The sequence below is a fragment of the Dendronephthya gigantea genome, unplaced genomic scaffold (genome assembly GCF_004324835.1).
Source record: "Dendronephthya gigantea isolate DGI-Jeju-01 unplaced genomic scaffold, DenGig_1.0 000175F, whole genome shotgun sequence".
NCBI classification, from domain to species: Eukaryota; Metazoa; Cnidaria; class Anthozoa; order Malacalcyonacea; family Nephtheidae; genus Dendronephthya; species Dendronephthya gigantea.
Window position 1 is genome coordinate 367,412 of NW_021163185.1, and position 22,890 is coordinate 390,301.

At 35.8% G+C, this 22,890-nt stretch overlaps 3 protein-coding genes across 3 annotated transcripts; all 3 read left to right on the plus strand.

Annotated features, from left to right (window-relative positions):
- Positions 1–1,580: 1,580 nt before the first annotated feature.
- Positions 1,581–6,808, plus strand: LOC114538115 (glutathione S-transferase omega-1-like). Its single transcript, XM_028559232.1, has 5 exons — positions 1,581–1,774; positions 4,958–5,126; positions 5,392–5,489; positions 5,701–5,821; positions 6,426–6,808. The coding sequence occupies exons 1-5, from the start codon at positions 1,676–1,678 to the stop codon at positions 6,641–6,643; spliced, it is 705 nt and encodes a 234-aa protein (XP_028415033.1). The 5' UTR covers positions 1,581–1,675; the 3' UTR covers positions 6,644–6,808.
- Positions 6,809–8,551: 1,743 nt separating this feature from the next.
- Positions 8,552–14,843, plus strand: LOC114538138. The gene is made up of 7 exons (XM_028559252.1): positions 8,552–8,568; positions 9,565–9,630; positions 9,751–9,870; positions 11,281–11,613; positions 12,570–12,818; positions 13,883–14,230; positions 14,605–14,843. The coding sequence occupies exons 1-7, from the start codon at positions 8,559–8,561 to the stop codon at positions 14,841–14,843; spliced, it is 1,365 nt and encodes a 454-aa protein (XP_028415053.1). The 5' UTR covers positions 8,552–8,558.
- Positions 14,844–15,550: 707 nt separating this feature from the next.
- LOC114538140 (FRAS1-related extracellular matrix protein 3-like) lies at positions 15,551–21,853 on the plus strand. Its single transcript, XM_028559253.1, has 10 exons — positions 15,551–15,568; positions 16,293–16,449; positions 16,784–16,892; positions 17,195–17,427; positions 17,783–17,891; positions 18,321–18,553; positions 19,079–19,187; positions 20,045–20,271; positions 20,957–21,065; positions 21,313–21,853. Exons 1-10 carry the CDS (start codon positions 15,551–15,553, stop codon positions 21,569–21,571), a joined length of 1,563 nt encoding a protein of 520 aa, XP_028415054.1. The 3' UTR covers positions 21,572–21,853.
- Positions 21,854–22,890: the final 1,037 nt, after the last annotated feature.

Below are 22,890 nucleotides of genomic sequence, written 5' to 3' on the forward strand. Positions count from 1 at the left end.
TAATAAAAGGAATAAAAACCCCCCAGTAACATTGTCCACCGCTGCATGGGTATCCAATTTTAGTAGTCTGAAACTATGACGAAGAGCATGCATTGGGTAATGTGCTTTTCCGATGTTTTCAAAGCTTGTTGCAGATTGAAGTCCGCCAAATATATCCGACATCAAGCCTCACTGGACGGTTTTGTTAAAAGGTAAATTTACGATGTGAGAACAAAATTGACCACTTTCGGTTAGGTTTTGCTTTCAAGGAGCCAATCCCCAGGTTTCTGGATCTTGAAGTAATGGTGACTTTTTTAGGATCATTCGGCGATTATTTATTGAATATCCTATTGTATATGCCAAGTTTAGGAAAAGTTCGACATATGCCTCGTTTCTCTCCAAGTTTTCCTTTTTTTGTTTTTCATTTAGTAGAGATCTATCTAGTCTCATAGAAGACAGATGTATATTTACATTGTTAGGAAACAAATTCCCTGGATAGGTGTTCCAAGGGCAATTTAAAACATTATAAGGTGATTCAATTCTGCATATTTTTCTTCTAGTCTCAGGATCCCGATTGCCTAGAGAATCGTCTCCTACCACTAGAATTGCAATTACATTTACATAAATTTTTCCATCAATCGAAGGAGACTGTTCATTTCACCCTGTTTGTGACGTGCTTGCCCTTATCCAGTATCTTCCCGCGGTCTCATTAGTTTGAGATTCAACAACGAATGTCTCTCCAGGAAACACAATAACCGATTCAGGATTTTTGACAGGTTTCACTGGCTGTCCGTCGCTCTCTATGACAGTTATCAAGTGTCCATGGACACCTGGAGAAGTAAATCTAGAGCTAGTTAAAGGGAACGAAGAACAAAAGTTAGTAGATCCTGAGCTGTATAGAAGTCTAGTTGGTTCACTTCTATTCATTGGCAAGCAAACACGCCCAGACATCCTAAACGTCTTCAATCAACTGTCGCGATTCTTAGATAACCCAACACATCACATTGGAGAGCGGCCAAACACGTCCTGCGATACCTAAAAGGAACTATTGCTTTACAATTAACATTCTCAAAGAATTCAAACCTCAATGTGATTAGTGAGTGACTCAGATGCTGATTGGAATGGAGATCTCAACGACCGCAAGTCAACCACAGGATGCTACTTTAAGTTTGAAGAAAACGGTGGTGCCATATTAGCTGGGAGAATCATCTGCAGAAGTACCAAGCTATGGCTGCAGCAGTCCAAGAAGCTATCTACCTACGAGCACTCCTAAAAGATCTTGGTATACCAGTTTTCATCAACCAACCCACATTGGCGAAGACAAGCAATCATGCATAAAGATGTGTCATAATCCAGTGACGCATTAACGATCCAAACATATCGCAACGAAATTACATTTCTTAAGAGAAAGAGTGGAAAACAAGGAAGTAAAGATTCACAATGTTCCAACCGAAGAAATGCCAGCAGACATTCTAACGAAATCATTACCTAGAGTGAAAGTGGAAAACACTTGCCGATTTATTCGCTTGTTATTTATAATCGCCATTTGAGTGATGTAAAAGAATTGACTGGGTTGTGAGTATTGTCCAATGTACATACCAGTGTCGTCCAGTGAGTCATACATTTTGCATACTTCAAGATCCAAAGAATAGAAAATTGAAAAAAATCGCTGGAGGTCTACTCAGAACCCTTAATAATGTCAAGCAAGCATCTACAGACTGGGGATCCAAAACCTGAATTCGATAAGACGAAGAAATTTCGAATTTATAGTATGAGATATTGCCCTTTTGCACAGGTAGGAATATCGTCAGCCGTCAGGGTTGATTAAACTCAAATTACTTTGTAACATTGATATATGTTAAACCTCATGGGAAAGTTTCTATTAATTTAATAGCCAGGCTATCAATTTCGTGTCAGGTATAATTATTAAATCATACGTATAATTATTAAATCATAACTCTGGCAATAGATGTATATATGTATATGTTTGTCATGTAAAAGCAAGCTCGCTTTAATATCACTTGTGAGATAAAAGTATGTGTTTGTCCTCCTGACTATATTTAAGTTGTGATTGTCTTCCATGGCACGGTCATGAGTTATAAATAAGACAAAAGCAAATGAAGTTGATATTTAGGGCCTGTTTACATGAAGCATTAGTATTTCATTATACCAGGTATGCAGTTTTCAACTCGCTCCATGTAAACAGGCCCTTATTAAAGCATATCTGTCTGCCGTCACGCAAGCTATTACTCTAAGACACGGGAAAACAAACCTTTGAACTCGAGGTTTTAAGAATGCGATGTGAGAAATTATACATATAGAATAGAAATAATAGCAATATTTTTATTATATATGGAATTTGTAAATGAGTTATTTGGCAGAATGCTCAATTGACATCCTGTAGTATGAAACTGTTTATTAATAAACATATATCAATAAACTTGATTTTCTTAATACAATTTTATTAAATTTGTTTGGTTTATTAACAAGGACAGCCTACCACACTCATCAGGTTGAATTCAGATTCAAATTCCCCTGATGAGTGTGGCAGCTAGGTAGGCTCTGCTTGTTATACAAAACAAATGTGTATAGTTAATCAACTAATAAATGTTAAGTAAACCAACCATCTTATATTGTATTTATGTATTGAATTTTTCAGCTGTTATATATTTAGAAATCCTGTGATTTAAAACCAAGTTGTATACCTGAGACCTTTCGGTCAAGATACCATATTATTTGGCAGTTTTACCAGATGATACAACTCTGTATCATTAGTTTTATGGATGTTAGAGCATTTCTTAATGAAGCAATTTGTATAATAGGTAGACAATAATCTTCCCTGAACATTTTGATAAGTGTGCCTCAATTTCCTGCATATGACGTACATATTGTTAGTACTGTTTACATACCTTACCTTACGGTAGCTCATGAGCAAGATTTACTGTGTGAACATCATATATTATTACCTGTTGCATTTTTTCTACCATATTTCGCAAAGTTTTAAATAAAATAAATCAATCTACTCTCATATCTTGTTTTGTTAGTTAAAAACTGGGAGTTATGCCTATTTTTGCATGCTTTGTCCGCAGGATTTACATGTATATTGAAGTAATGCTACTAATTTGCCACCATATCATTATATTTCTCATAGCATATTTGAAAGCACTTCTTATAGTAAAGAGTTCTGCTCTCTGCTACAACAATCACAAACACTATTGTGGATGAACTATACTTCAATCATTAATAGCCCTGATTTAGGGCAGTGTACATGTCTGTCAAGTTTGTATATACCAATCGTAACATGAGGCGCACTTATCCAAATATTAAAACAAGATTGAAAAGTGACAAAACTGTACCTTTTTTAACATGAATTCATTTTCGGGGTCTAGTTTACCCACTACAGTATACCATCAAGCTAAGCTGGACCAGAGAATACACAGGTTTGAGGTTTTCATCATAAAATTCACATAATTATCATCAAGCAACAACATGCTGTTCTGTAGGCTTTGCAAATCCTGGCCATCTCACAGAACAGAAAGATTTCTTTAACAATTTTTCATTGATATTGTTTGGTTAATGATTGTTTCAAGGTTTCAATTGCCTTACAGATGTAATCCCTTTTTAGTGCAAAGTTGGTTTGAAAATTTCCAGTATTATTGTGAGTAGCCAGCCAGTCAGTCATACATTCAGGTTTTTCCATCATTCACTTGTCTTATTTAACAATTCCTTAGCCCTTTTGCGCCATGTTCACAAAAAAATATCGAGGAATCTGTGTCGTTGCTGTGAATTTTACAACATTGCTTGATTTGCTTCTCTGTGGTGTGGTTTGGTAAGGAGGAACTAATCCCCTCCCTGAGACACCTAATTTTTTCTTGCGCATGTGCTGTCAAGACCTTGATCAATATTCACGATATATCGATAGACGATAGGAGCAACGAGCGGCATAGGGTTGCTTCGAGGTTTAAACATTTCTGACACAAAAATCGAGTAACTGTAAATCCTCCAGAGTCTATATACGAAGTTTATGAGTTTGTGTTATGCATTGGGACCATGAATGAAAATAAAATTTATCAAATAAAGAACTAGCAGAAACAACGCTGTGTTGTTTAGACATCTCTAACGTGAATATAGTTGTTGATACTTGTTATTTTTACTCAGTAAATAAACTATTTAGCACTATGAAGCCTGGATATTAGATGCAGTATATATAAAAGCGCTAGACCAGCCTGCCCAGGGGCCGGTTGTATATGAATGCCCAAAGCCGGATAGCGCTACCACCGTGTGCATAAAAAAAGCACGACCTATAATAATTCTGATAATAATAATGAATATAAAATAAAAGCATGGTTTGTCGGTGATTTTTTTAAACTTTGCATGAGAAAATAAACTGAAAGAATTCAATAAGGGCAATATCGCGGCTAATTTAATTTGAGTACTTTTAGGTATTGCGTAATTTGAGTACTTAAAAATTTTCAAATTTTCCATAAATTATCGCAATACTATTAGGAATGAACTTTCCGTTTGATTCGGGAATACGTTTAACCTTATACTTTATATTTCAAAAACCTGGTTACGTTGGGGCAGTCGTCTGCTTGCCTACATAGCCAGTTAAGTATCGGGAGGGCGCCAAATCTTTGCAATGTCCTTGGAACCGTGGTTTATATTCAAGTCACTAAAAGTACGAAAAAACTGGTACTCATAATTTGTGACAGCAGCGGATGAAAAATTCAGGCCCATGGGCCCATCACCTATATACCATAGGGAGAAGCGGGGGGGGGGGGGGTGTGTCCGTAAATATGTCGAAATGCAATGAAGGGGAGTTCTTCAAAACGACGTTCTCCAATGTATATATATATATAGTTGCTTTATCCAGTGTACTTTCAGGTCAGTGCACAACGCTCTCCCTGAGTGTTATCCGACCTATACAATCGAATACCTTGTATATATATATATATTGACTGTGAATGAACTTTTACAGAGAGCAAGAATAGTAGCGGCAGCCAAGGGACTTGAAAATTATGATATCGTGAATATCAAATTACGTGATGATCTCCCGGAGTGGTATCTTGCAATCAATCCAGCTCGTTCGGTGCCCTCCGTTGAATTTCCTGATGGTCGCACTGTTAATGAATCTCTTGTTGTTGCAGGTATATACATGCTGTGTGTTACACGTACATAATAAACTACTTTTAGAATAGCTTTATCTGCAACCCTGCCTAAAGTATTTGCCTAGAGTATATTCGAATGCGTATCGACCTCGTTCATTCGTTAGGATTGTCAGGTCAGTGAAAGCCAACGCCCATAAGACCGAATGTTTATAGGAATTTAATACGGCTCTTTCGTGTATAGATTTCAGCAGGAGTTTTGTTGTTTATTTTTATCTGCAGCCCTTATTTTTTCCACCATTTTTAGATTTGCTTGACGAACTTTATCCCGAGAAACAATTACAACCAAAGGATCCCATTGAGAAAGCCAAACAAAGAGTTTTTGTCGAAAAATACGGGAAAACGGTTAGTTTGAGCTGCAATTTTAGATTGTATCCTTTGCTCCCTTTTTATCTATAGGTAAGAGGTGACATAAAGAAGCAGTTAGTGCAACAGTTTTTTTTTTCATGGTTATCATGGATTTTCAAGTTATCGCTGTTTTTCATATTGTTCACACTATTTTCCTTGTATAGTTTTATGAAATAGGTGAAATAGATTCATATTTATTATTCTACAGTTCATTCCACCATATTACAAGCATTTGAGAGAACGTACCGAGGAAACCAAAGCAGATTTGGCAAAGAGTATTTGCGAGGTTGAAAAATATTTAGCTGATAAGAAAGAAAAGTATTTTGGAGGTAGGTAAATTAAAAATTGTTTACTATTGACGCTGATTTTATTATTTTTAACAGGCGAGTCAACAGGAATTTTAACCGTATTTGAATGATTTTTTTAATAGATTCTACATTATCTCTTTTGAATGAATGTTAACGTTATGCAAATTTTATCAGTGATTTTCTGCACATCCTTATCAGAACAATTGATACAAACGCGATCTTCCCCGGCAGTAGCTAGTTCAAAATCCGGCTATAGCTATAGGCTTGAAGTGGCAGAATGTTATATACAGTAACTCAATAGTGTAAAGGTTAAAGCAAGTTGATGTACAGGAAGTTGCATGATGTTTAGCGTATTAGAAAAATAATCTTGTAAATTTGAAAGAATCAAACCTACCCGCGAAAGAGTACAGTTTTACACGGGGTCAATTTAAGAACTACTCCCTGAGTGTTGATGCATGTGTGTGTCTCGACGAAGTCCCCTCTTTGGAATCAAACTTGTAATTGAAATATGATAATATTCAAGGTCTTGTCGTCACGACAAATGCCATGCATATATTGTATCGCTACACTGCATGGGTATACTCTTTATTTCTGGCATCTTAAAAAACGACACTTTCTTATCCAGGTAATCAGGCAGGAATGCTGGATTTCATGGTATGGCCTTGGTTCGAACGCCTTCCTACTATATATAGTCTATCTGCTGACGCCTATCCATGTCTGGCAAACTGGTTTAACCTGATGCAAAATGAGCCTGGAATTAAAGAAACCGCATTTTCAAAAGAGAAACACTTGAAATTTTACGAGGGATATCTCACTGGTAAACTTGAGTATGAGTTAGAGTAATTGACGTTGCTTTCTTTATAATTATGTATTTTCAAACATGAGCGTACTCGCTCTCTCCGTAAAGTTTAATATTGCCATTATGGGAGCCAGTTATGTCTGGTGAATCATGTATGTAGTTAATAGAAATAAAATTGATGGTTGCAGGCTATATAAACAGACTCTTCAATTACTCTAATTTCATCCAATCAATGCTCATATATAGTGTTTTATATAAGTTTTTTAGAGCTGGGTTTAGTATTTTTCATTTTCCTGTTTTGAAAAGTTTCAATCCAAAGGAATAATGAACTCTCTTCTAACTTAGGCCATGTGCACACGAGCGTCGTTTTCGAGCGTTTTCAAATAGTTTTAGTCTATTTTATTGTTTAGACGCCCTGCCCATGTTGTAGTTAGCATTTAGCTCTCCTCTCCATGGGGACCACGACAATGAAGAACGCCATGTGTTGTTGTTAAGTATCTCTAGGTCTTTCAGTAGGTTTATATCTTATAAATTGCATGTGCTAATGAGCTTGTAAGTCGTTGTTATTTAAAAAAAAGGAATCAATAAGAGCAATTTACCACAGTTTGTATTCTCATCTGTAGCAAAAGACGCTACATCCACACGATCTAAGAGAAAATATGCCTATAATATGATAAATTGGCTTCAACTTCTATGGTAAATTGACGATGTTTGAGACCGTTTTGGCATGTACACGATCGAAAACGTTACTGTGTGCACATGGCTTTAGACATGTTTTGTCAAAATATAATCACTCTATCAACTATTTTTTGTCTTTTCAAAAGGGGATTAAAGAGTTCCTGGGCTTTTAAATATTCTGGCTGTAATGTTCTTTTGCGACCTCGTTTTTTTTCCTATTATGAGTTAATTTTGCCCGTATGCCAAAAAATCACTTATTTTTGTATGCATGTCATGCTTTAACATTTCATATTTTGTACATGTATGCTTACGTCTGCAGAAGACCATAATTGGCATGTTCATCGACATTCAAATGTTTCGTCTAAGCTGGGCTAAAGGCCCACACACACACTTCACGCGATTCGCTAACGCGACGCGAATTTTTCCATTTCAGAAGCAAATAAATTCAATTCCGAACGAAAATTTTGAAAATAGGTAATTAGCAAGAATATCACAGCATTTTCAAAATGAGCAAATTTTGAAAACTGAAAAATTCGTGATATTCGCGTCGCGTTGGCAAATCACGTCCGGTGTGTGTCGGCCTTAAGAAAGCAGGAAGTTATAAGAGAACACGCACAAGACGAGTGTATTGTGCATGTTAACTATACGTAATTTGTATACATAAAGACGTGCAGAATGAACAAAGAAGCTCAAGGAAAGGGTTTTTTGTGTTTACTTCCCAACCGCAATTAACTTTGTTTAACTTTTGGTATTGGCTTCATAAACGTCATCACTATATTATGTACTTTCCACTTACACATTTTTCATACGCACGTACACCAAGGGAAAATTTATTATTTATTCAACAAATGCGTATTAAATATGAAATCCAAAATTCAAGAATTGTTATTGTTTCTTTTAAAGCGACAATAACAGAGATTATAATCGCACATTCTTGCCGGATTCTTCTTCTTCCACAATAACAAACAGACAGTGTATAATGGCAAAGTCTTTAAGTCCCCGCATATTGAACTTTCAAAGGTACATGCATGTGTATACATCACTGACAAATCTAAAAACCGATTCCGAGAATCATCTGCCAATGACATATTCTTGTACAAATGGTTTATAAGTTTCCCACGAAATTCTTTCATAGCGCGCCTATTTATCTTTCATGCATGCCTGGAATGCCAGCATGATGTCTGAATATGTCGCTTTTTTACAAATGACATATCATTTGGATTCGAGTTCTTAATTTATAGATATTTAGATATTATAGATGTTTAGATTATATATCACTCAATGAAGAAAGGTAAGTTTTTTCTGATATACTCTATTTTAAACGCAACCAGGTGCCGGTTATTATCAAAATTATCTATTTATTGAACGACTGGAAGTCAGCAAATTCACTAAAGGTAATATATATAACCAGTGACACATGCCGCGTTTAGAGGAAGGGCATGTGTAGATGTGTCTGGTTGCATGGAGTCACGTATAGAACACAGACAAATAGTTTCCTGGTGCGCGTCTTTCGCATGATACAAACTAAAGTCCAACTATTTAAATACATTTTGCTTCCTAAAATGCAAAATGAGACATTTCTCGAGTAGACATCTTGTGTTCTTGATATTCAAGATAAATCTGATATTTCGTCTCTATTCCGGTAACCTATATGTAATGCAATTTACAAATTACGTGGCGGAGATATTATATTACAAGGCGATACTGTGCGATACTAATGGTTAGAACAATGAAATTTTTTTACAGGCATTGAGACCCCAGTTAAGTCGTGGCATATTAGGTTTGATTAATAGCGCTTCTATACATTAGGAATTGATTAGGATTGTTCAGCGGTATAAAATTTTAGTATTAGATAAAATTAGATTGCAAGGATTACAGAATAGGTTATAGTAAAGTCCTCTTTAGAGTCAATGCATGTCAAGAAATGATGAAAAGGCAAGAGATATAGCACTAGAATTGTTGTTGAGTGCTGTACGCCACGAATTTAATAGTCGATTTAAAAGTTACGTTCGGTTTTGCCTATGTACGTATTGCAACAACCAGGGCATTTATATTCGTACACGACGATATTGCTAGTTAGTTAATCTGAATCGAATTCTGTGTATTCATTATTTTTCAAAAAAGATCGATATCAGTAAACTGATGGTATCAATTGAAACGAAGTGGATAATTATGCTCTTAAGTTATATATAGAAATTTAATCGTTTTCCTAACAGACATCTCGACAATTCTAAAAGCATTATGCTAAATTAACATCTTACTGCCCTTGGTCTTATGTTTTCTGTAGGTACGTTCATAAGAATGGATTTTGTTTTTCAAGAATTAATATTTTGTTGTCTTGTACTCGCAGGAGGTAAGATTGCGATAAAAAGACTTGAATTTAGCAATTGTCTTGCAGTTGTACTGATTGTAAACATGATAAATCACCGGCAGCCACGAGCATGCACTTAAATTTTTCAATTCTCGTCTTTAGCATCTGCTCTGAATAGTGGTCTTGAAAAACAAGAATCAAGTACGCACCCATTGATGGCAACTCGTACGAAAAGAGAGGTTTCGGAATTGCTTAACAACAGCGCAAATGGAACTGATGAAGGTAAAGTTACCTTTAGAAACTAAGCTAGAAGCTTAAATATTCCTCTTATGCTTGACTAATTTAGTTTGAAAGCGACTGTTCGATCCTAAGCTAGTGCACGTGGTTTGGGAACTGAGATTGACCTAAAGGTCTGTTCACACGATCCGACAATATTGCCAGTAAATAAGTGATTTTGTTATTATATCTAGAGTCAAAATGAAAATAAACCGGAGGCCAAAGTAGAGCCAATTCCTAGACATTACCTGTACAGATTAGAATAGGAAACAATATAAAATTTACTTCAAAAACGGTAAAATTCTTTGTTCTCAAAAATATACATTTTCGCCACTTTCCTGTGGTTTGCACGGTCGCATTACTAGAGAAAGCATAGCAACGGGTATCAAGTTTCATAATATGCCCTGGAGAAAATTATGAAATTCGATGCCCGCTCGTGTTGATCACGCGTGATCATGGAGATTGGAAGCCCTACACGCGTGGACATTTTGTCCAATAGGAAAGCAGAAAAGATGAATTTTAACACTAGGTATATAACAAAGTATGTTGAGTTGCAATGTATATGGGCAAGAAATCAACTAATTAAAGACAATGCAGTACTGCTTTATCAAGAACAAACTACATTCCACACGTCATAGGTGAATTGGTTCCAACAAATTCGGAACGTCTGAGCCTTAACGTAAAGCAAGTTAAGTGATAATTAGGATTACCCGAATATAGTTTTTAAAAAATTCTAAGGCACGATGAATTGAATAATGAACACTCATGCAAGGACATTGGATATTGTAAAGTGGTTGTGGTGGGGTAACATTTTTATATTCATGTTAGCAGACAGTAAAAGCAATCAAATTCAAAGGAACTAATAATGCTGAATATGTAGAGTAACTCCCCTCCCCCCAACAATCGTGCTGGCTATGGGCTGTTCACATGAGCCCGGTTACCGAGATTTAACTAAGCGTAAAATGGACTTGAGGTATTGAAAAAAAACAATCACATGCTATTGTTAGGATGATTGCATGTCTACCGTAATCGTGTTATATTTACCCAATGCAGTGCCCCAAAGACCATTAATTTTCACGCTTCGTCAAATCTCGGTAACCGGGCACTGAACAGTCCCTTAAATGCCTTTCAAGGGACAAGATTTTTGTTTAAAATAATTACTAATTCGTATAATTATTATTGAATCAACTCTTGTCCAATCACACCAGCTATACGGCAAATTAAAATTTTAAAACTTCCAAGTCCAACGAAGCTCAGTCAAACACTCTCTTGAAAATAATTTTTTACCATATTTGTTTAATTTTTACTGCGTTTTTGAATGCTTACAGCGGAAATCTGCTATTATTGCACTGAATTAGTGTAATTCTAAAGCCAGTGACAAATGACTGGTGACTTCTGATATTTCTCACATTTCAGACATAAAGGAATGTACGCGAAAAGTTGACCTCGGGTTTTTGATAGACAGTTCCGGCAGCGTCAAGGAGGAGGATTTTGAAAGAATGAAAACATTCGTGAAACGTCTTACTGACCATTTCAAGATTTCACCGAATTTCACAAGAGTGGCTGTGATAACGTACAATTCGCGTATAAATGTGCGTTTTCTATTTTCTCAACTGTTTGAATCTCAAAATGAGTTGGATACAGCAATCGATGAAATTGGATATACTGGAGGTGGCACCAACACAGGTGCAGCGTTGACTATAGCATATACGGTCATGTTTAATCCTGTTAACGGCTGTCGTCTTTCAGGTTTGCAATTCATTATATTTCAAATATTTTTATAATTATATTATCTCTCTATTATTATAATCTTTCTATAATTTGTATTGCTCTTTGTATTTGCGCCTCGGGCTTTCATTCAATGATCTTCAATGCAATTTTTTTGTAAGTGTTAAATCTAAATTTTTGAAATTGGGGTTTATACAGTTCGGCTCCTTTTTCTTCTTTGATTCTAATTTTCTTGAAAAACAGCATCCATGTTCTTATTAATTAAAATTGGTTGGGATAAGAAAAGGAAAGTACAACGGAAACTAAACACGCCAATGCTGTCTGGATTTTTACGTTTGTTTGTGAAAATTTTTTCAATGCTGTGCTTTTTCCAGTCAGGGGTTTTATTGTCGTTGAAAATATTAATTTTTCCGCCATCATGACACGATGAGGCGCGGCTTACGGGTAGTACTGCAGCTCCTCGCAAGAATTATTTTCATTAGCTGAACTTAACAATACATTTCTGTTTCAACCAATTGCATAGCTTCGTTCTTTAGAAAGCATAGAAAAGCATTATCCAACTGAACGAAAGCTTCCGAGAACTGCGACATGTCCCCGACATACAAAATATATATGGGGACCTGGCGTGGCCATGCACCATGTCATTTTTTTTCCTGCCATGTAAATTTTGAGTTAATATATTTATTCCTATTTTTAGAAATCTATTGTTTTCACAATCAATGAACACCAAAATATTAACATAGCGAAACAAATCGACGAGTTTTTAGCTCTCAGTAAAGCACCATTCCTCAGATTATTTTCGTAAGCGTTAAGTTACTTGGCTTTAAAAAAAATTCTCGCTCGGGAATGACGAATTTATGAATATACATCTAGTCTCGGTCATGTAAGTAATTTCGTATTACGGGTGTATACTATAGTATATTTGTGAATAATAAAAACATTGCAATATGTCCTAATTATAGGTTTAAATAATTTAGATGCAGAGAAAATCTTAATATTGTTAACTGACGGGGAAAGTTTTAGCTCTGTTGAAGAACCATCTCAGCAACTAAAGAACATTGGCGTAACCATAATCACTGTTGGAGTAATTACTGATCGTTTTTCGGTTCTACAATTGGAAAGAATGGCGTCATGTCCGCTGACAGATCATTACCATCTTTTGCACAATTTCACTGAGTTTTTCTCTTTGGGTTTGGCAGAGAAGATATCCTCATCAACGTGCAATGGTTTGTTTTAATTTCTGATAATTATCGTAACCTATAGATTAAGCCCCGTTTACACGGTACGAACTTGAACTTAAATTGAACGGTTAAAACGGTTTAAATTGAACTCGTTTAACTGGTACTATAGCAGCGTTTACATGACCATTTTAAAAAAATTTATAATGATCTGCGTACAGGTAGTGCATGCGTGCGATTTTATAAGTTCGTTGAGAGAACTTGCACGGTCAAAATTTTGGACAATATATTTTTAAATTTGGCGGACTGCAGAAATACCCAAGGTAGAAAATTCGGTTACCAAAACGTTTCTAAACAGCTGTTCTAGCTATCCATCTAGAGGTCAGCAAACATTGACCTTGGCTATAACGTTACGACGTTTTATATTTCACTGAAATGCTCTTTATAGTAAAACTCGAAGGCCATTATAAATGGATTAAATGCAAATTAGCGGACAAACGTCAGCCATTTTGTCGCCAATTTCTAGTAATGAAGAATTACACCCTTATAGTTATCACATTCAAATCCAAATCAATTGGATTTCTATGACAATTTTTTGGCATTTTATCCATTGAGGATCAATTTCGGGAGAGTAAGATAGTTTAGAACAGAATTTAATAAATAAAATGCCAACCCAAGCAGATAAAATAACATACCACCGATAGTCACGGATGGAAAGTGTTGGTAGCCGGTGAAGAAGAAAATAACAAAACACTTGCTTTCGTCGGCTGAATCAGTGAAATATAAGAACCAGGCTAACTACGCTTGCTGTTTTTAGCTAACTCGTTAGATTTGGATGAGAACGATGGATGTATGCATTGGCATCGCAAAGAATAGGTTTAACTGTTCCTGTATTGTATTGATGCGATTCCAAATGAAGACCAATAATCCTTTAGAAATTATAAACCAACGGTTTGATTGTCAACATATTTAAGGAGGGCGACCGACCGGCCACCTCAACAATCTTATGGAGATACTGAGGAAATATTTGTATACTTCCATCTTTCCGCGAAATCATTACGAAACAATCTTATCGAGGTAAAATGTTGAGAAATTTACTCTTTCTTTTGCAGCAAGCTCGTACAGAGTTCTATGTGAGAAACATAACATCACAGTGGTGATTGGAAGGAACGATGTATCGCATCTTGATCTTGACAACCTGCATCTTGCTGACAGCACGTGTAAAGCAAAATACAACGAAACACATGTGTATATCACAACTGGATTGAACGAATGTGGAACGACGTATTTTGAGAGGGGACAGAAAATGCATTATAATAATACCTTGAGAACATCTGACTCAGAAATTGGAAAGGAGGGTTCATTTGCATATCAGTTTAGTTGCACTTACGGTCGTTCAAGAAATATCAGTGGATTGCAATTTCAACGTTCGAAACAAGTTGTCGAAGTCACACAACAAAGTAAGTGTTTCAACTAAAAATATGAGTGAACAATGCTAGATCGATACTCTCATAGACAGGGTTAGAAAATACTTTTGCCTGCGGTGATTATCAAATCCACATGTTATTGTGTGGACTATTTGTGGTTTATTCTCTGGTTAGTTTCACCTTGCCCAATGAAGTAGAATATTTTGTGGCATTTTTATATTTTTTTTTTGAGTCAATGGAAAAAATTGTTTTCTATTTACAACTTTGTAATCCCGTGTTTACAGATCGTCCTCTCAACAGCACATCCCGAGTGCAACCCGACTCCTTGAATACGGATTGCTCGATAGTGATAAGAAATGATTTTTTCTAGTATGTTTTATAACGTCCCATTTTTTTCTTCATTTTAGATACTTTGAACACTGACTTTTCAGTAAGACTCGAATCTTATGCAGACCCTACATGCCCCTCTACTTCATATGAAGACTTTCCTGCCTTCAAAAGCTTGAATGAACGTATCAACATTCTCTATGATGTTGTCTTTAAAACGAGGAAATTTCACATATTTGTACGCGCCGAAACGTGCCGTGCAACACCAAGTAACAATTCTGATGATAGGCCTCAATATGAATTTATATCCGATGGGTGAGTTTTTATGCCATACACCACTTTTTTCTGGGTGAAAAAGCAAAGAGGAATTTCGTTTTGAACCAATCGGCAAATTTGATTACATTTTTGTCAATACTTTTGAATCATGTAAAATGGTATATAATGCACTTGTTCAACCGAAATAAAATCACGACGTCAAATGCGATGTATGAAATTCTGTTTTTTTCGCGCTAAGATATTAAAACGGGTACATAAAAAAAATTTAGCATATTTAAATGTGCAGCATGGGCTCCTATTGAAATCACGACTGTGGCTATACGTTTTTTGTATTAACATTACCATTTGTTTTTCGAGCTGTGATAAAGATCCAACAATCATCCACCACACAAGCGGTCTTCTGCGCGGTCACCGATTCAGTATCAAAGTTTTCAACTTTTTTCTCAACCACACATTTGTTTACATCCATTGTAACCTAAGATTGTGCGACAAAGACGTCCCTAATACAGTTTGCGCAAGAAGCACAGAGTGTTCCAGCAGAAAGCGCCGTGATACTTCCTTATTCAATGTTACTGACAATGCATACCAACTTTCCATCGGCCCTTTTTTGTACCAGGAAAAGACAAGTGATCAAGGTTTGTCTCGTTTTTTTAGCCTATTTTTCAGCTCACAAATACTAGTGGGGATAACATGGATTTCAAATTTCCAAGTGCTATATTTCAAAAGCTTAAAAAAATTTAACAATAGTCCATGGCAAATTATCTACAGGTAAAAAGTTAGACACTTCGTAAATGTCTCCTTAGTGTACGCGCACGCGCATTTCATCGCTAACGCATAAACAATTACTTAATGGTTTCCGTGTTTTGATGCCCTCATCCAAATAATGTTGGAATGTTGCGAAACTTAAGAACAACGCGCGAAACACGAGCCAAAGCCACTCCCACTTCAGGCTACGAACTAGTTATGAAATCTAATTATTTATATCATTGTTTCTATTACGTAGCAGCAACTCTTTCCTTTGCACAATCAGAGTATACGGTGAACGAAACAACATCCTCGGTTAAACTTTTCGTATTGTTAAATGGAACAATTACTAAAACCGTGACAGCTAGGTGAGAACTTTTTGAATTGTTAAAAAAAAACGTAATAGACTTAAATGTCATAGAGCAACTTACTCATTGTTCTATGTTATTTTATGTTCCCGTTGACATTGATTTTATTCGCATTTATAGCAATGTATTTTTTTGTTAAGATGGACTTCGTTTTGATATTTCACTCTATGTATTTTACAAAAGTTTAAGGCAATTAATATCTATGAAAGAAATGGGAATTAGGCTACAAACATCCAGCCATTTTGTCGATAATGTCCGGCAATTATCCATCTTGCCTTACTCATGTACACCTTGTGCTTCTTCAGAATAAGTACAGCAAACCTTGATGCTGTTGGTGGAGTTGATTACGTCACGATAGTGAACAGACAAATTACGTTTAGTCCCGGAGATCCAACAGTCAAGCTATCCCAGTTGTGATCCTGGAGGATAATATAATTGAAAACAACGAGAGATTTAAGGCGATATTAACCGCAGAGAATGGTGTCAATATTCAAACTGGTTTTAATACAACGATTGTAACCATCCAAGACAATGACGGTAAGTATATTTCAATTTTGTCAGATATCGCATCCCCTGCAGGAAACAAAACATATCAAAACATAAAATTTAACTTTAGTCCATAGAAACTTATCTACAGGTAAAAAGTTAGACACTTCGTAAATGTCTTCTTAGTGTACGCGCATGCGTATTTCGTCGCTAACGCATAAACAATTACTTAAAGGTTTCTGTGTTTTGATGGCCTCATCCAAAGCAGCGGGAATGTTTCGAAAGTTAAGAAAAGCGCGCGAAATACGAGCCAAAGCCACTCCCACTTCAGACTACGAACCAGTTATGAAATGTAATGATTTATATCGTTGTTTCTATTATGTAGCAGCAACTGTTTCCTTTGCACAGTCAGAGTATACGGTGAACGAAACAACATCCTCGGTTAAACTTTTCGTATTGTTAAGTGGAACAATTACTAAAAGCGTGACAGCTAGGTGAGAACTTTTTGGATTATTAAAAAAAGTAATAGATTTAAATGTCATAGAGCAACTTGCTCATTGTTCTATATGATTTTATGGTCGCGTTGACATTAATTTTATGTACATTTTTAGCATTGCATTTTCTATTAAGATGCACTTCGTTTTGATATTTTACTCTATGCATTTTATAAAAGTTTAAGGCTAATAATATGTATAAAGAAATGGGAATTAGGCTACAAACATGCATCCAGACATTTTGTCGATAATGTCTGATAATTATATCTTGCCTTACTCATGTACACCTTGTGCTTCTTCAGAATAAGTACAGCAAACCTTGATGCTGTTGGTGGAGTTGATTACGTCACGATAGTGAACAGACAAATTACGTTTAATCCTGGAGATCCAACAGTCCAAGTTATCCCAGTTGTGATCCTGGAGGATTATATAATTGAAAACAACGAGAGATTTAGGGCAATATTGACGGCAGAAAATGGTGTAAATATTCTGCCTGGTTTTAATACAACGATTGTAACCATCCAAGACAATGACGGTAAGCAGCTATATTTCAATTTTGTCAGATATCGCATGCCTTGCAGGAACAAAACATATCATTCAAACAAACCATATCAAAACATAAAATTTAACAATAATCCATTGAAACTTATCTAAACGTAAAAAGTTAGACACTTCGTGAATGTCTTCTTAGTGTACGCGCATGCGTATTTCGTCGCTAACGCATAAACAATTTATTAATGATTTATGTGTTTTGATGGCCTCATCCAAACAAACGGGAATGTTGATAAAGTTAAGAAAAGCACGCGAAACACGAGCTAAAGGAACTCCCACTTCAGAATACGAACTAATTATGAAATTTAATTATTTATATCGTTGTTTCTATCATGTAGCAGCAACTCTTTCCTTTGCACCATCGGAGTATACGGTGAACGAAGCAACATCCTCGGTTAAACTTTTCGTTTTGATAAATGGAACAATTACTAAAACCGTGACAGCTAGGTGAGAACTTTTTGAATTGTTAAAAAAAATGTAATTGACCTAAATGTCATAGAGCAACTTACTCATTGTTCTATATTATTTTATGTTCCGTTGACATTAATTTCATGTATATTGCCTTTCGTGTTTACAAACTCTCGAGAACAATAAAAATCGCTTGGTGAACAGTCTTGTGAATTCAATTATTTTCACGTGTTTGGAACCCCGGTAAAACACTCGCACTCGTTTATGAAATATTACTTATAGCATTGCATTTTCTGTTAAGATGCACTTCGTTTTGATATTTTACTCTATGCATTTTATAAAAGTTTAGGGCTATCAATATGTATAAAAGAAATGGGAATTAGGCTACAAACATGCATCCAGCCATTTTGTCGATAATGTCTGATAATTACATCTTGCCTTACTCGTGTACACCATGTGCTTCTTCAGAATAAGTACAGCAAACCTTGATGCTGTTGGTGGAGTTGATTACGTCACGATAGTGAACAGACAAATTACGTTTAGTCCTGGAGATCCAACAGTTCAAGTTATCCCAGTTGTGATCCTGGACGATAATATAATTGAATATAACGAGAGATTTAAGGCGATATTAACGGCAGAAAATGGTGTAAATATTCGGCCTGGTTATAATACAACGATTGTAACCATCCAAGACAATGACGGTAATTATATATCAATTTTATCAGATATAACATCCCTTGCAGGGAAGAAAATTTTTTACCATATCTTTGACCATTGTGCTTGATCTTTGACCATATCTTTAAACCAAAAAAAATCTGATACATTCTGCGCAGGATTACATTTGTTGTGGCATGGATCATTAGTTTGTAAAGATTCGGTAAAGGCAATAAATTATTTGAAAGGAGTTCCTAATAATATTAGGAAGTAGATTATTAGGGCAACTGTTAAACATGAAACGTTGAACAACCTAAGTCCTCCCAACTCCACTATTCCAACCTTTTGGATGATTTGCTTTTAACGCAGCTATTTGCATTAAGAAACCACATTTATATTTTCATTCTCGCACGCTGAACATAAAAAAATCGATTTTTGCAGGAGACGAATAACGTGTCACTATTAAATTTTTATTATAAGATATTGAGCATGGTTTACATATTGATTTTATTAACACAGAAAGAAAAGTACACAATTTATTAAGATAGCTTAGTTGAATTTATTCATTTTAGTGTGTCATGTGGCGGCAGAAAGTTTGCAACTTGTTGTGGCTGAAGGTAACAAAGATATTTTGTTTGTTTTCAAAGCAGCTGGAATGATAGAAAGGGATGTACAAGTAAGGTGAGTTTAAACGGCAATCGCTATAGCTATATAGGCTAGAAACAATAATTTATCACAATATTGTTATACAGCTATGGACTATACTATGACACGGCACATAAATTATATAGAAGCTATGGTTAGAATAAGATAACCGACTTTTTTTGTACCTCGTGGATATAACACGATTATGAGTTATATGATAACAAGATAAATATTATCTACCACTTATTAACCGAATTTGAGGTCCGTACTAGAAAAATATCAGACCGAGGTCTTGACAGTACGGACCGAGCGATAGCGAGGTCCGTATATAAAAGACCGAGGTCTGATATTTTTCCAGTACGGACCGAACGTATTCGGTTAAATAAGGGATTTATTATATGGCATACAGTATTTAGTTTATTTATTCATACAATGCGCTGCAGCATTCTTGCCGGCTCTTTCGCCAGCCAGTCGCCAAGCAAGCACTGAAGTGGCTTCCAAAACTTTGTTTTTTACCCGTTAAATAAGAATGATACAGCTAGTAATTTAAACAAAAATCAAAGATGAATAAATATAATATTCACATGTACCAAATAATGCTCTACCTCGTCCATTCTCCGTCGATATTTTTCGTGTCAAAAATAAAAGTACAAGCTTGTTTTTGTTCAAAAATATGAGAGTTGGACCGTTACTACGGCAACGGCCCAATACTGGGGGATTCCAGACCTGCAAAGAACCAATCAGCGCACGCTATTTTAGTCACGAGACCGCGTGCCATATAATAAATTATGTTATTGCATATTTACGGCAAGGTACATTTTTAAGTGTGCAAATTTCGAGTAGGTAGAAAAGCTCAGTATAATAATAAGCATATTTATTTCTGTTTAATGCAGTGCTTCGACGTATGATATTTCCGCATTTGCTGCACAAAATGACTATGTCGCGAAATCAGAAGTGGTGACCTTGCAACCAGATCGCGCTGAAGTCTCGTTTTTTGTTCGCGTCCTTAAAGATAACATCGTTGAGAATACGGAGAAATTCGGAATACGTGTCACAACATCTGACCCACAAGTGAATATTGTAAATGGAACTTTACTTGTTTCCATAACGGACGATGACAGTAAGTGTTAATATTAATGTTCGATTAAAGGCGCTGTTACACTTTGTAATTCTCCTTGCAACGCAAATCTATTTTTGAGGGATATAAACGGTTGGCAAATAATGGTTGTCTTCTCTATAATTATAATTACATGGAGTAGGAACTTGGTTTCTAGAATTGACAAAAAATTACAGGGGCGGATTTAGGAGGGGAGTGGTCAGGGTGTCTAGCCACCCCTTTTCCTCGCGTAATTTTTTTACCAAGCAGAATCGTAAAAATCATGTAGTATAACAATGTAGTATAAATGCATAAATTGGGGCATTTTTTAGCAAGGTTCAGATTTCACTACCGCAACCTTTCAAGAGACACAAATAGGTGGATAAAAGGCACGCAGCAATAGTGGTGGTAAGGAAGTTGGGTCTCAATCTTTCTACTTTCACCGCTGTGAAATTATCATGATAAAAATTCATCTGCATTTCTGTATTCACATTCTTACATAGATATTGCGAAGAAGTAGATGGTATGGAAACCTGCAATATTTTTTCTACTTCTGAAATTTGTTACAAAATTTACTTTTGAATTATTTTAGACACTGAAGAGTAGACCTAGACCCTTTCACGTAGAGCCCTCCAGCCATCCACTCTTGCCACCCCCCTTCCAGAAATCCGATAGTAATTTCATCACAATTATTTTTGTTATTCTTTAGAGATTACCTTATCCTTGGAACGGTCGGTCTATCGGGTAAAAGAAAATTTTAAGTTTGCAACCATCAAGGTAGTTGTGACGGGAGAAACAGCAGTGATTGTCACAGGGGGGTACGTATTTACTTTACTTTAGTGAATTTCCTAATTTTCCTTCTTATATTTCTATGAATGAAATAAAATAAAATAAAAACGAACAAACAAACATTGATCAACGGGAGTTAGAATTTTAGAAAGAGTATAAACGCGGTAACCAAACGTTTTATACATGTTAGTATTCTGTTGGATATGGACGCTATGTTGAATTGAGTTGCAATGTCGTGCTGGACCTGTCATGAGCATTGGTTTCCACTTTTTATAGTGTTTTGAAAACTGATGACGAAACAGCGGAGAATCCTGATGACTACACCTCCATATCCGAGGAACTTGTTATTGCACCTGGGGATCAGAGTAAAACTGTGAAAATTTTTCTTAAAAACGATCGGTTGACGGAAGGAACAGAAAATATTATCCTTGACTTAACAACAACAAACAAAAAACAAATTTCCATCCTAAAAAGCTCAGCTCTTTTGCTGATCCAAGATGACGATGGCAAAGTATCTGACTTTGTCAAATTTTGAAAAAAATGTTTATTCCCTAATTTTCGCTGGATAAGTTATACAAAAAGAGTGCGATGAGATCTCTTTACTCAAAATTCGGATACAAACGAAGCTTTTTCAAATTTTGTTGGGAGTAAATCTTAGTAAACTCGCAGCAGGTCCTTTGCATGTCCACATTCGTCACAATACTGCATTGAAGTAATCGATAAAGCTTTTATTATATCATTGAGTGTTATAATTATAATTAGCAATATATATAGAGTTTTACGCCACCGAGAAATATCGTGTTTAAACACACGTAAGAATAAGATATTTTAACGTAAAAATATCATTTTCGAAAGCCAATCAAAAACCGCGTAAGGAATGTGTTTGACCAATCACAAAATCTTTCAAGTTCACAGTTTCTGTTTGTTTTTTATTTCATACCATATTTATACACACGTTTTAGACAGACTATAAATATAAGCGCATTTTACTGAACATTATTATTTTCAATGTGTTCCCTTCAATACATATTAATTTTGTTTTCGAGTTACTAAGAATTCTCGTTTGCTTATAATCTGTTCATATAATAAACAGAATATTACATTGTTGCTTGGGAATATGGATTTACTCGAAATAAATTCCATGTTTCCGCGTAACCATATAATATTCTCTATTTACAATACTTGCGTTAGAGTCGGGGTAATCTAAAGTTTGAGAGATCCATGAAATTTATCCCAGTAAAATACTCTGTCATAGAAATCTAAGCAACTAGGATAGCACGATGCCTTATCTGGATGATCTTGTGTGGTTGATTTTTAAGTGGATATATCTATTATTTTATGTGTTAACGTAGGTCCATCCAATGCAGAAACCACATCAGAGAGTAACACTGGCGTCATTGCTGGCGTCGTTGTTGCAGCTATGGTTGTCTTGGTCATAGCTGTTGCCATCTTCGCTTGCTATGTTAATAAAAAAGGACTAAAGGAGAAAAAACCCGCAGAAGTGCCTCCTGTTAGCAATCCAGTTTTTGAACCTAACATCGAAGTTGACACGGACACCGACACAGAAGCTCACACGGACGTTGACGAAGAAACTAACAGAAATTCCACAGGCGTAACAAATACTAATGATGGCTACTATGAGGACCGACCAAAAATTTATAAAGAACTCGGGGAGAGAGAGCCTGATGAGCGAAATTATCAGCCTTTAATTACTCCAGGTTATGAGCTGCTAGACAGAGATCCCCATGAAAACGACGTGGATAAGTATGCCAAATTAGTCAAAGATAATGACCAAATCCCATACGAAATAATGCCTTATTACAACGAGAAAAAACCCACAGAAGTGCCTTCTGT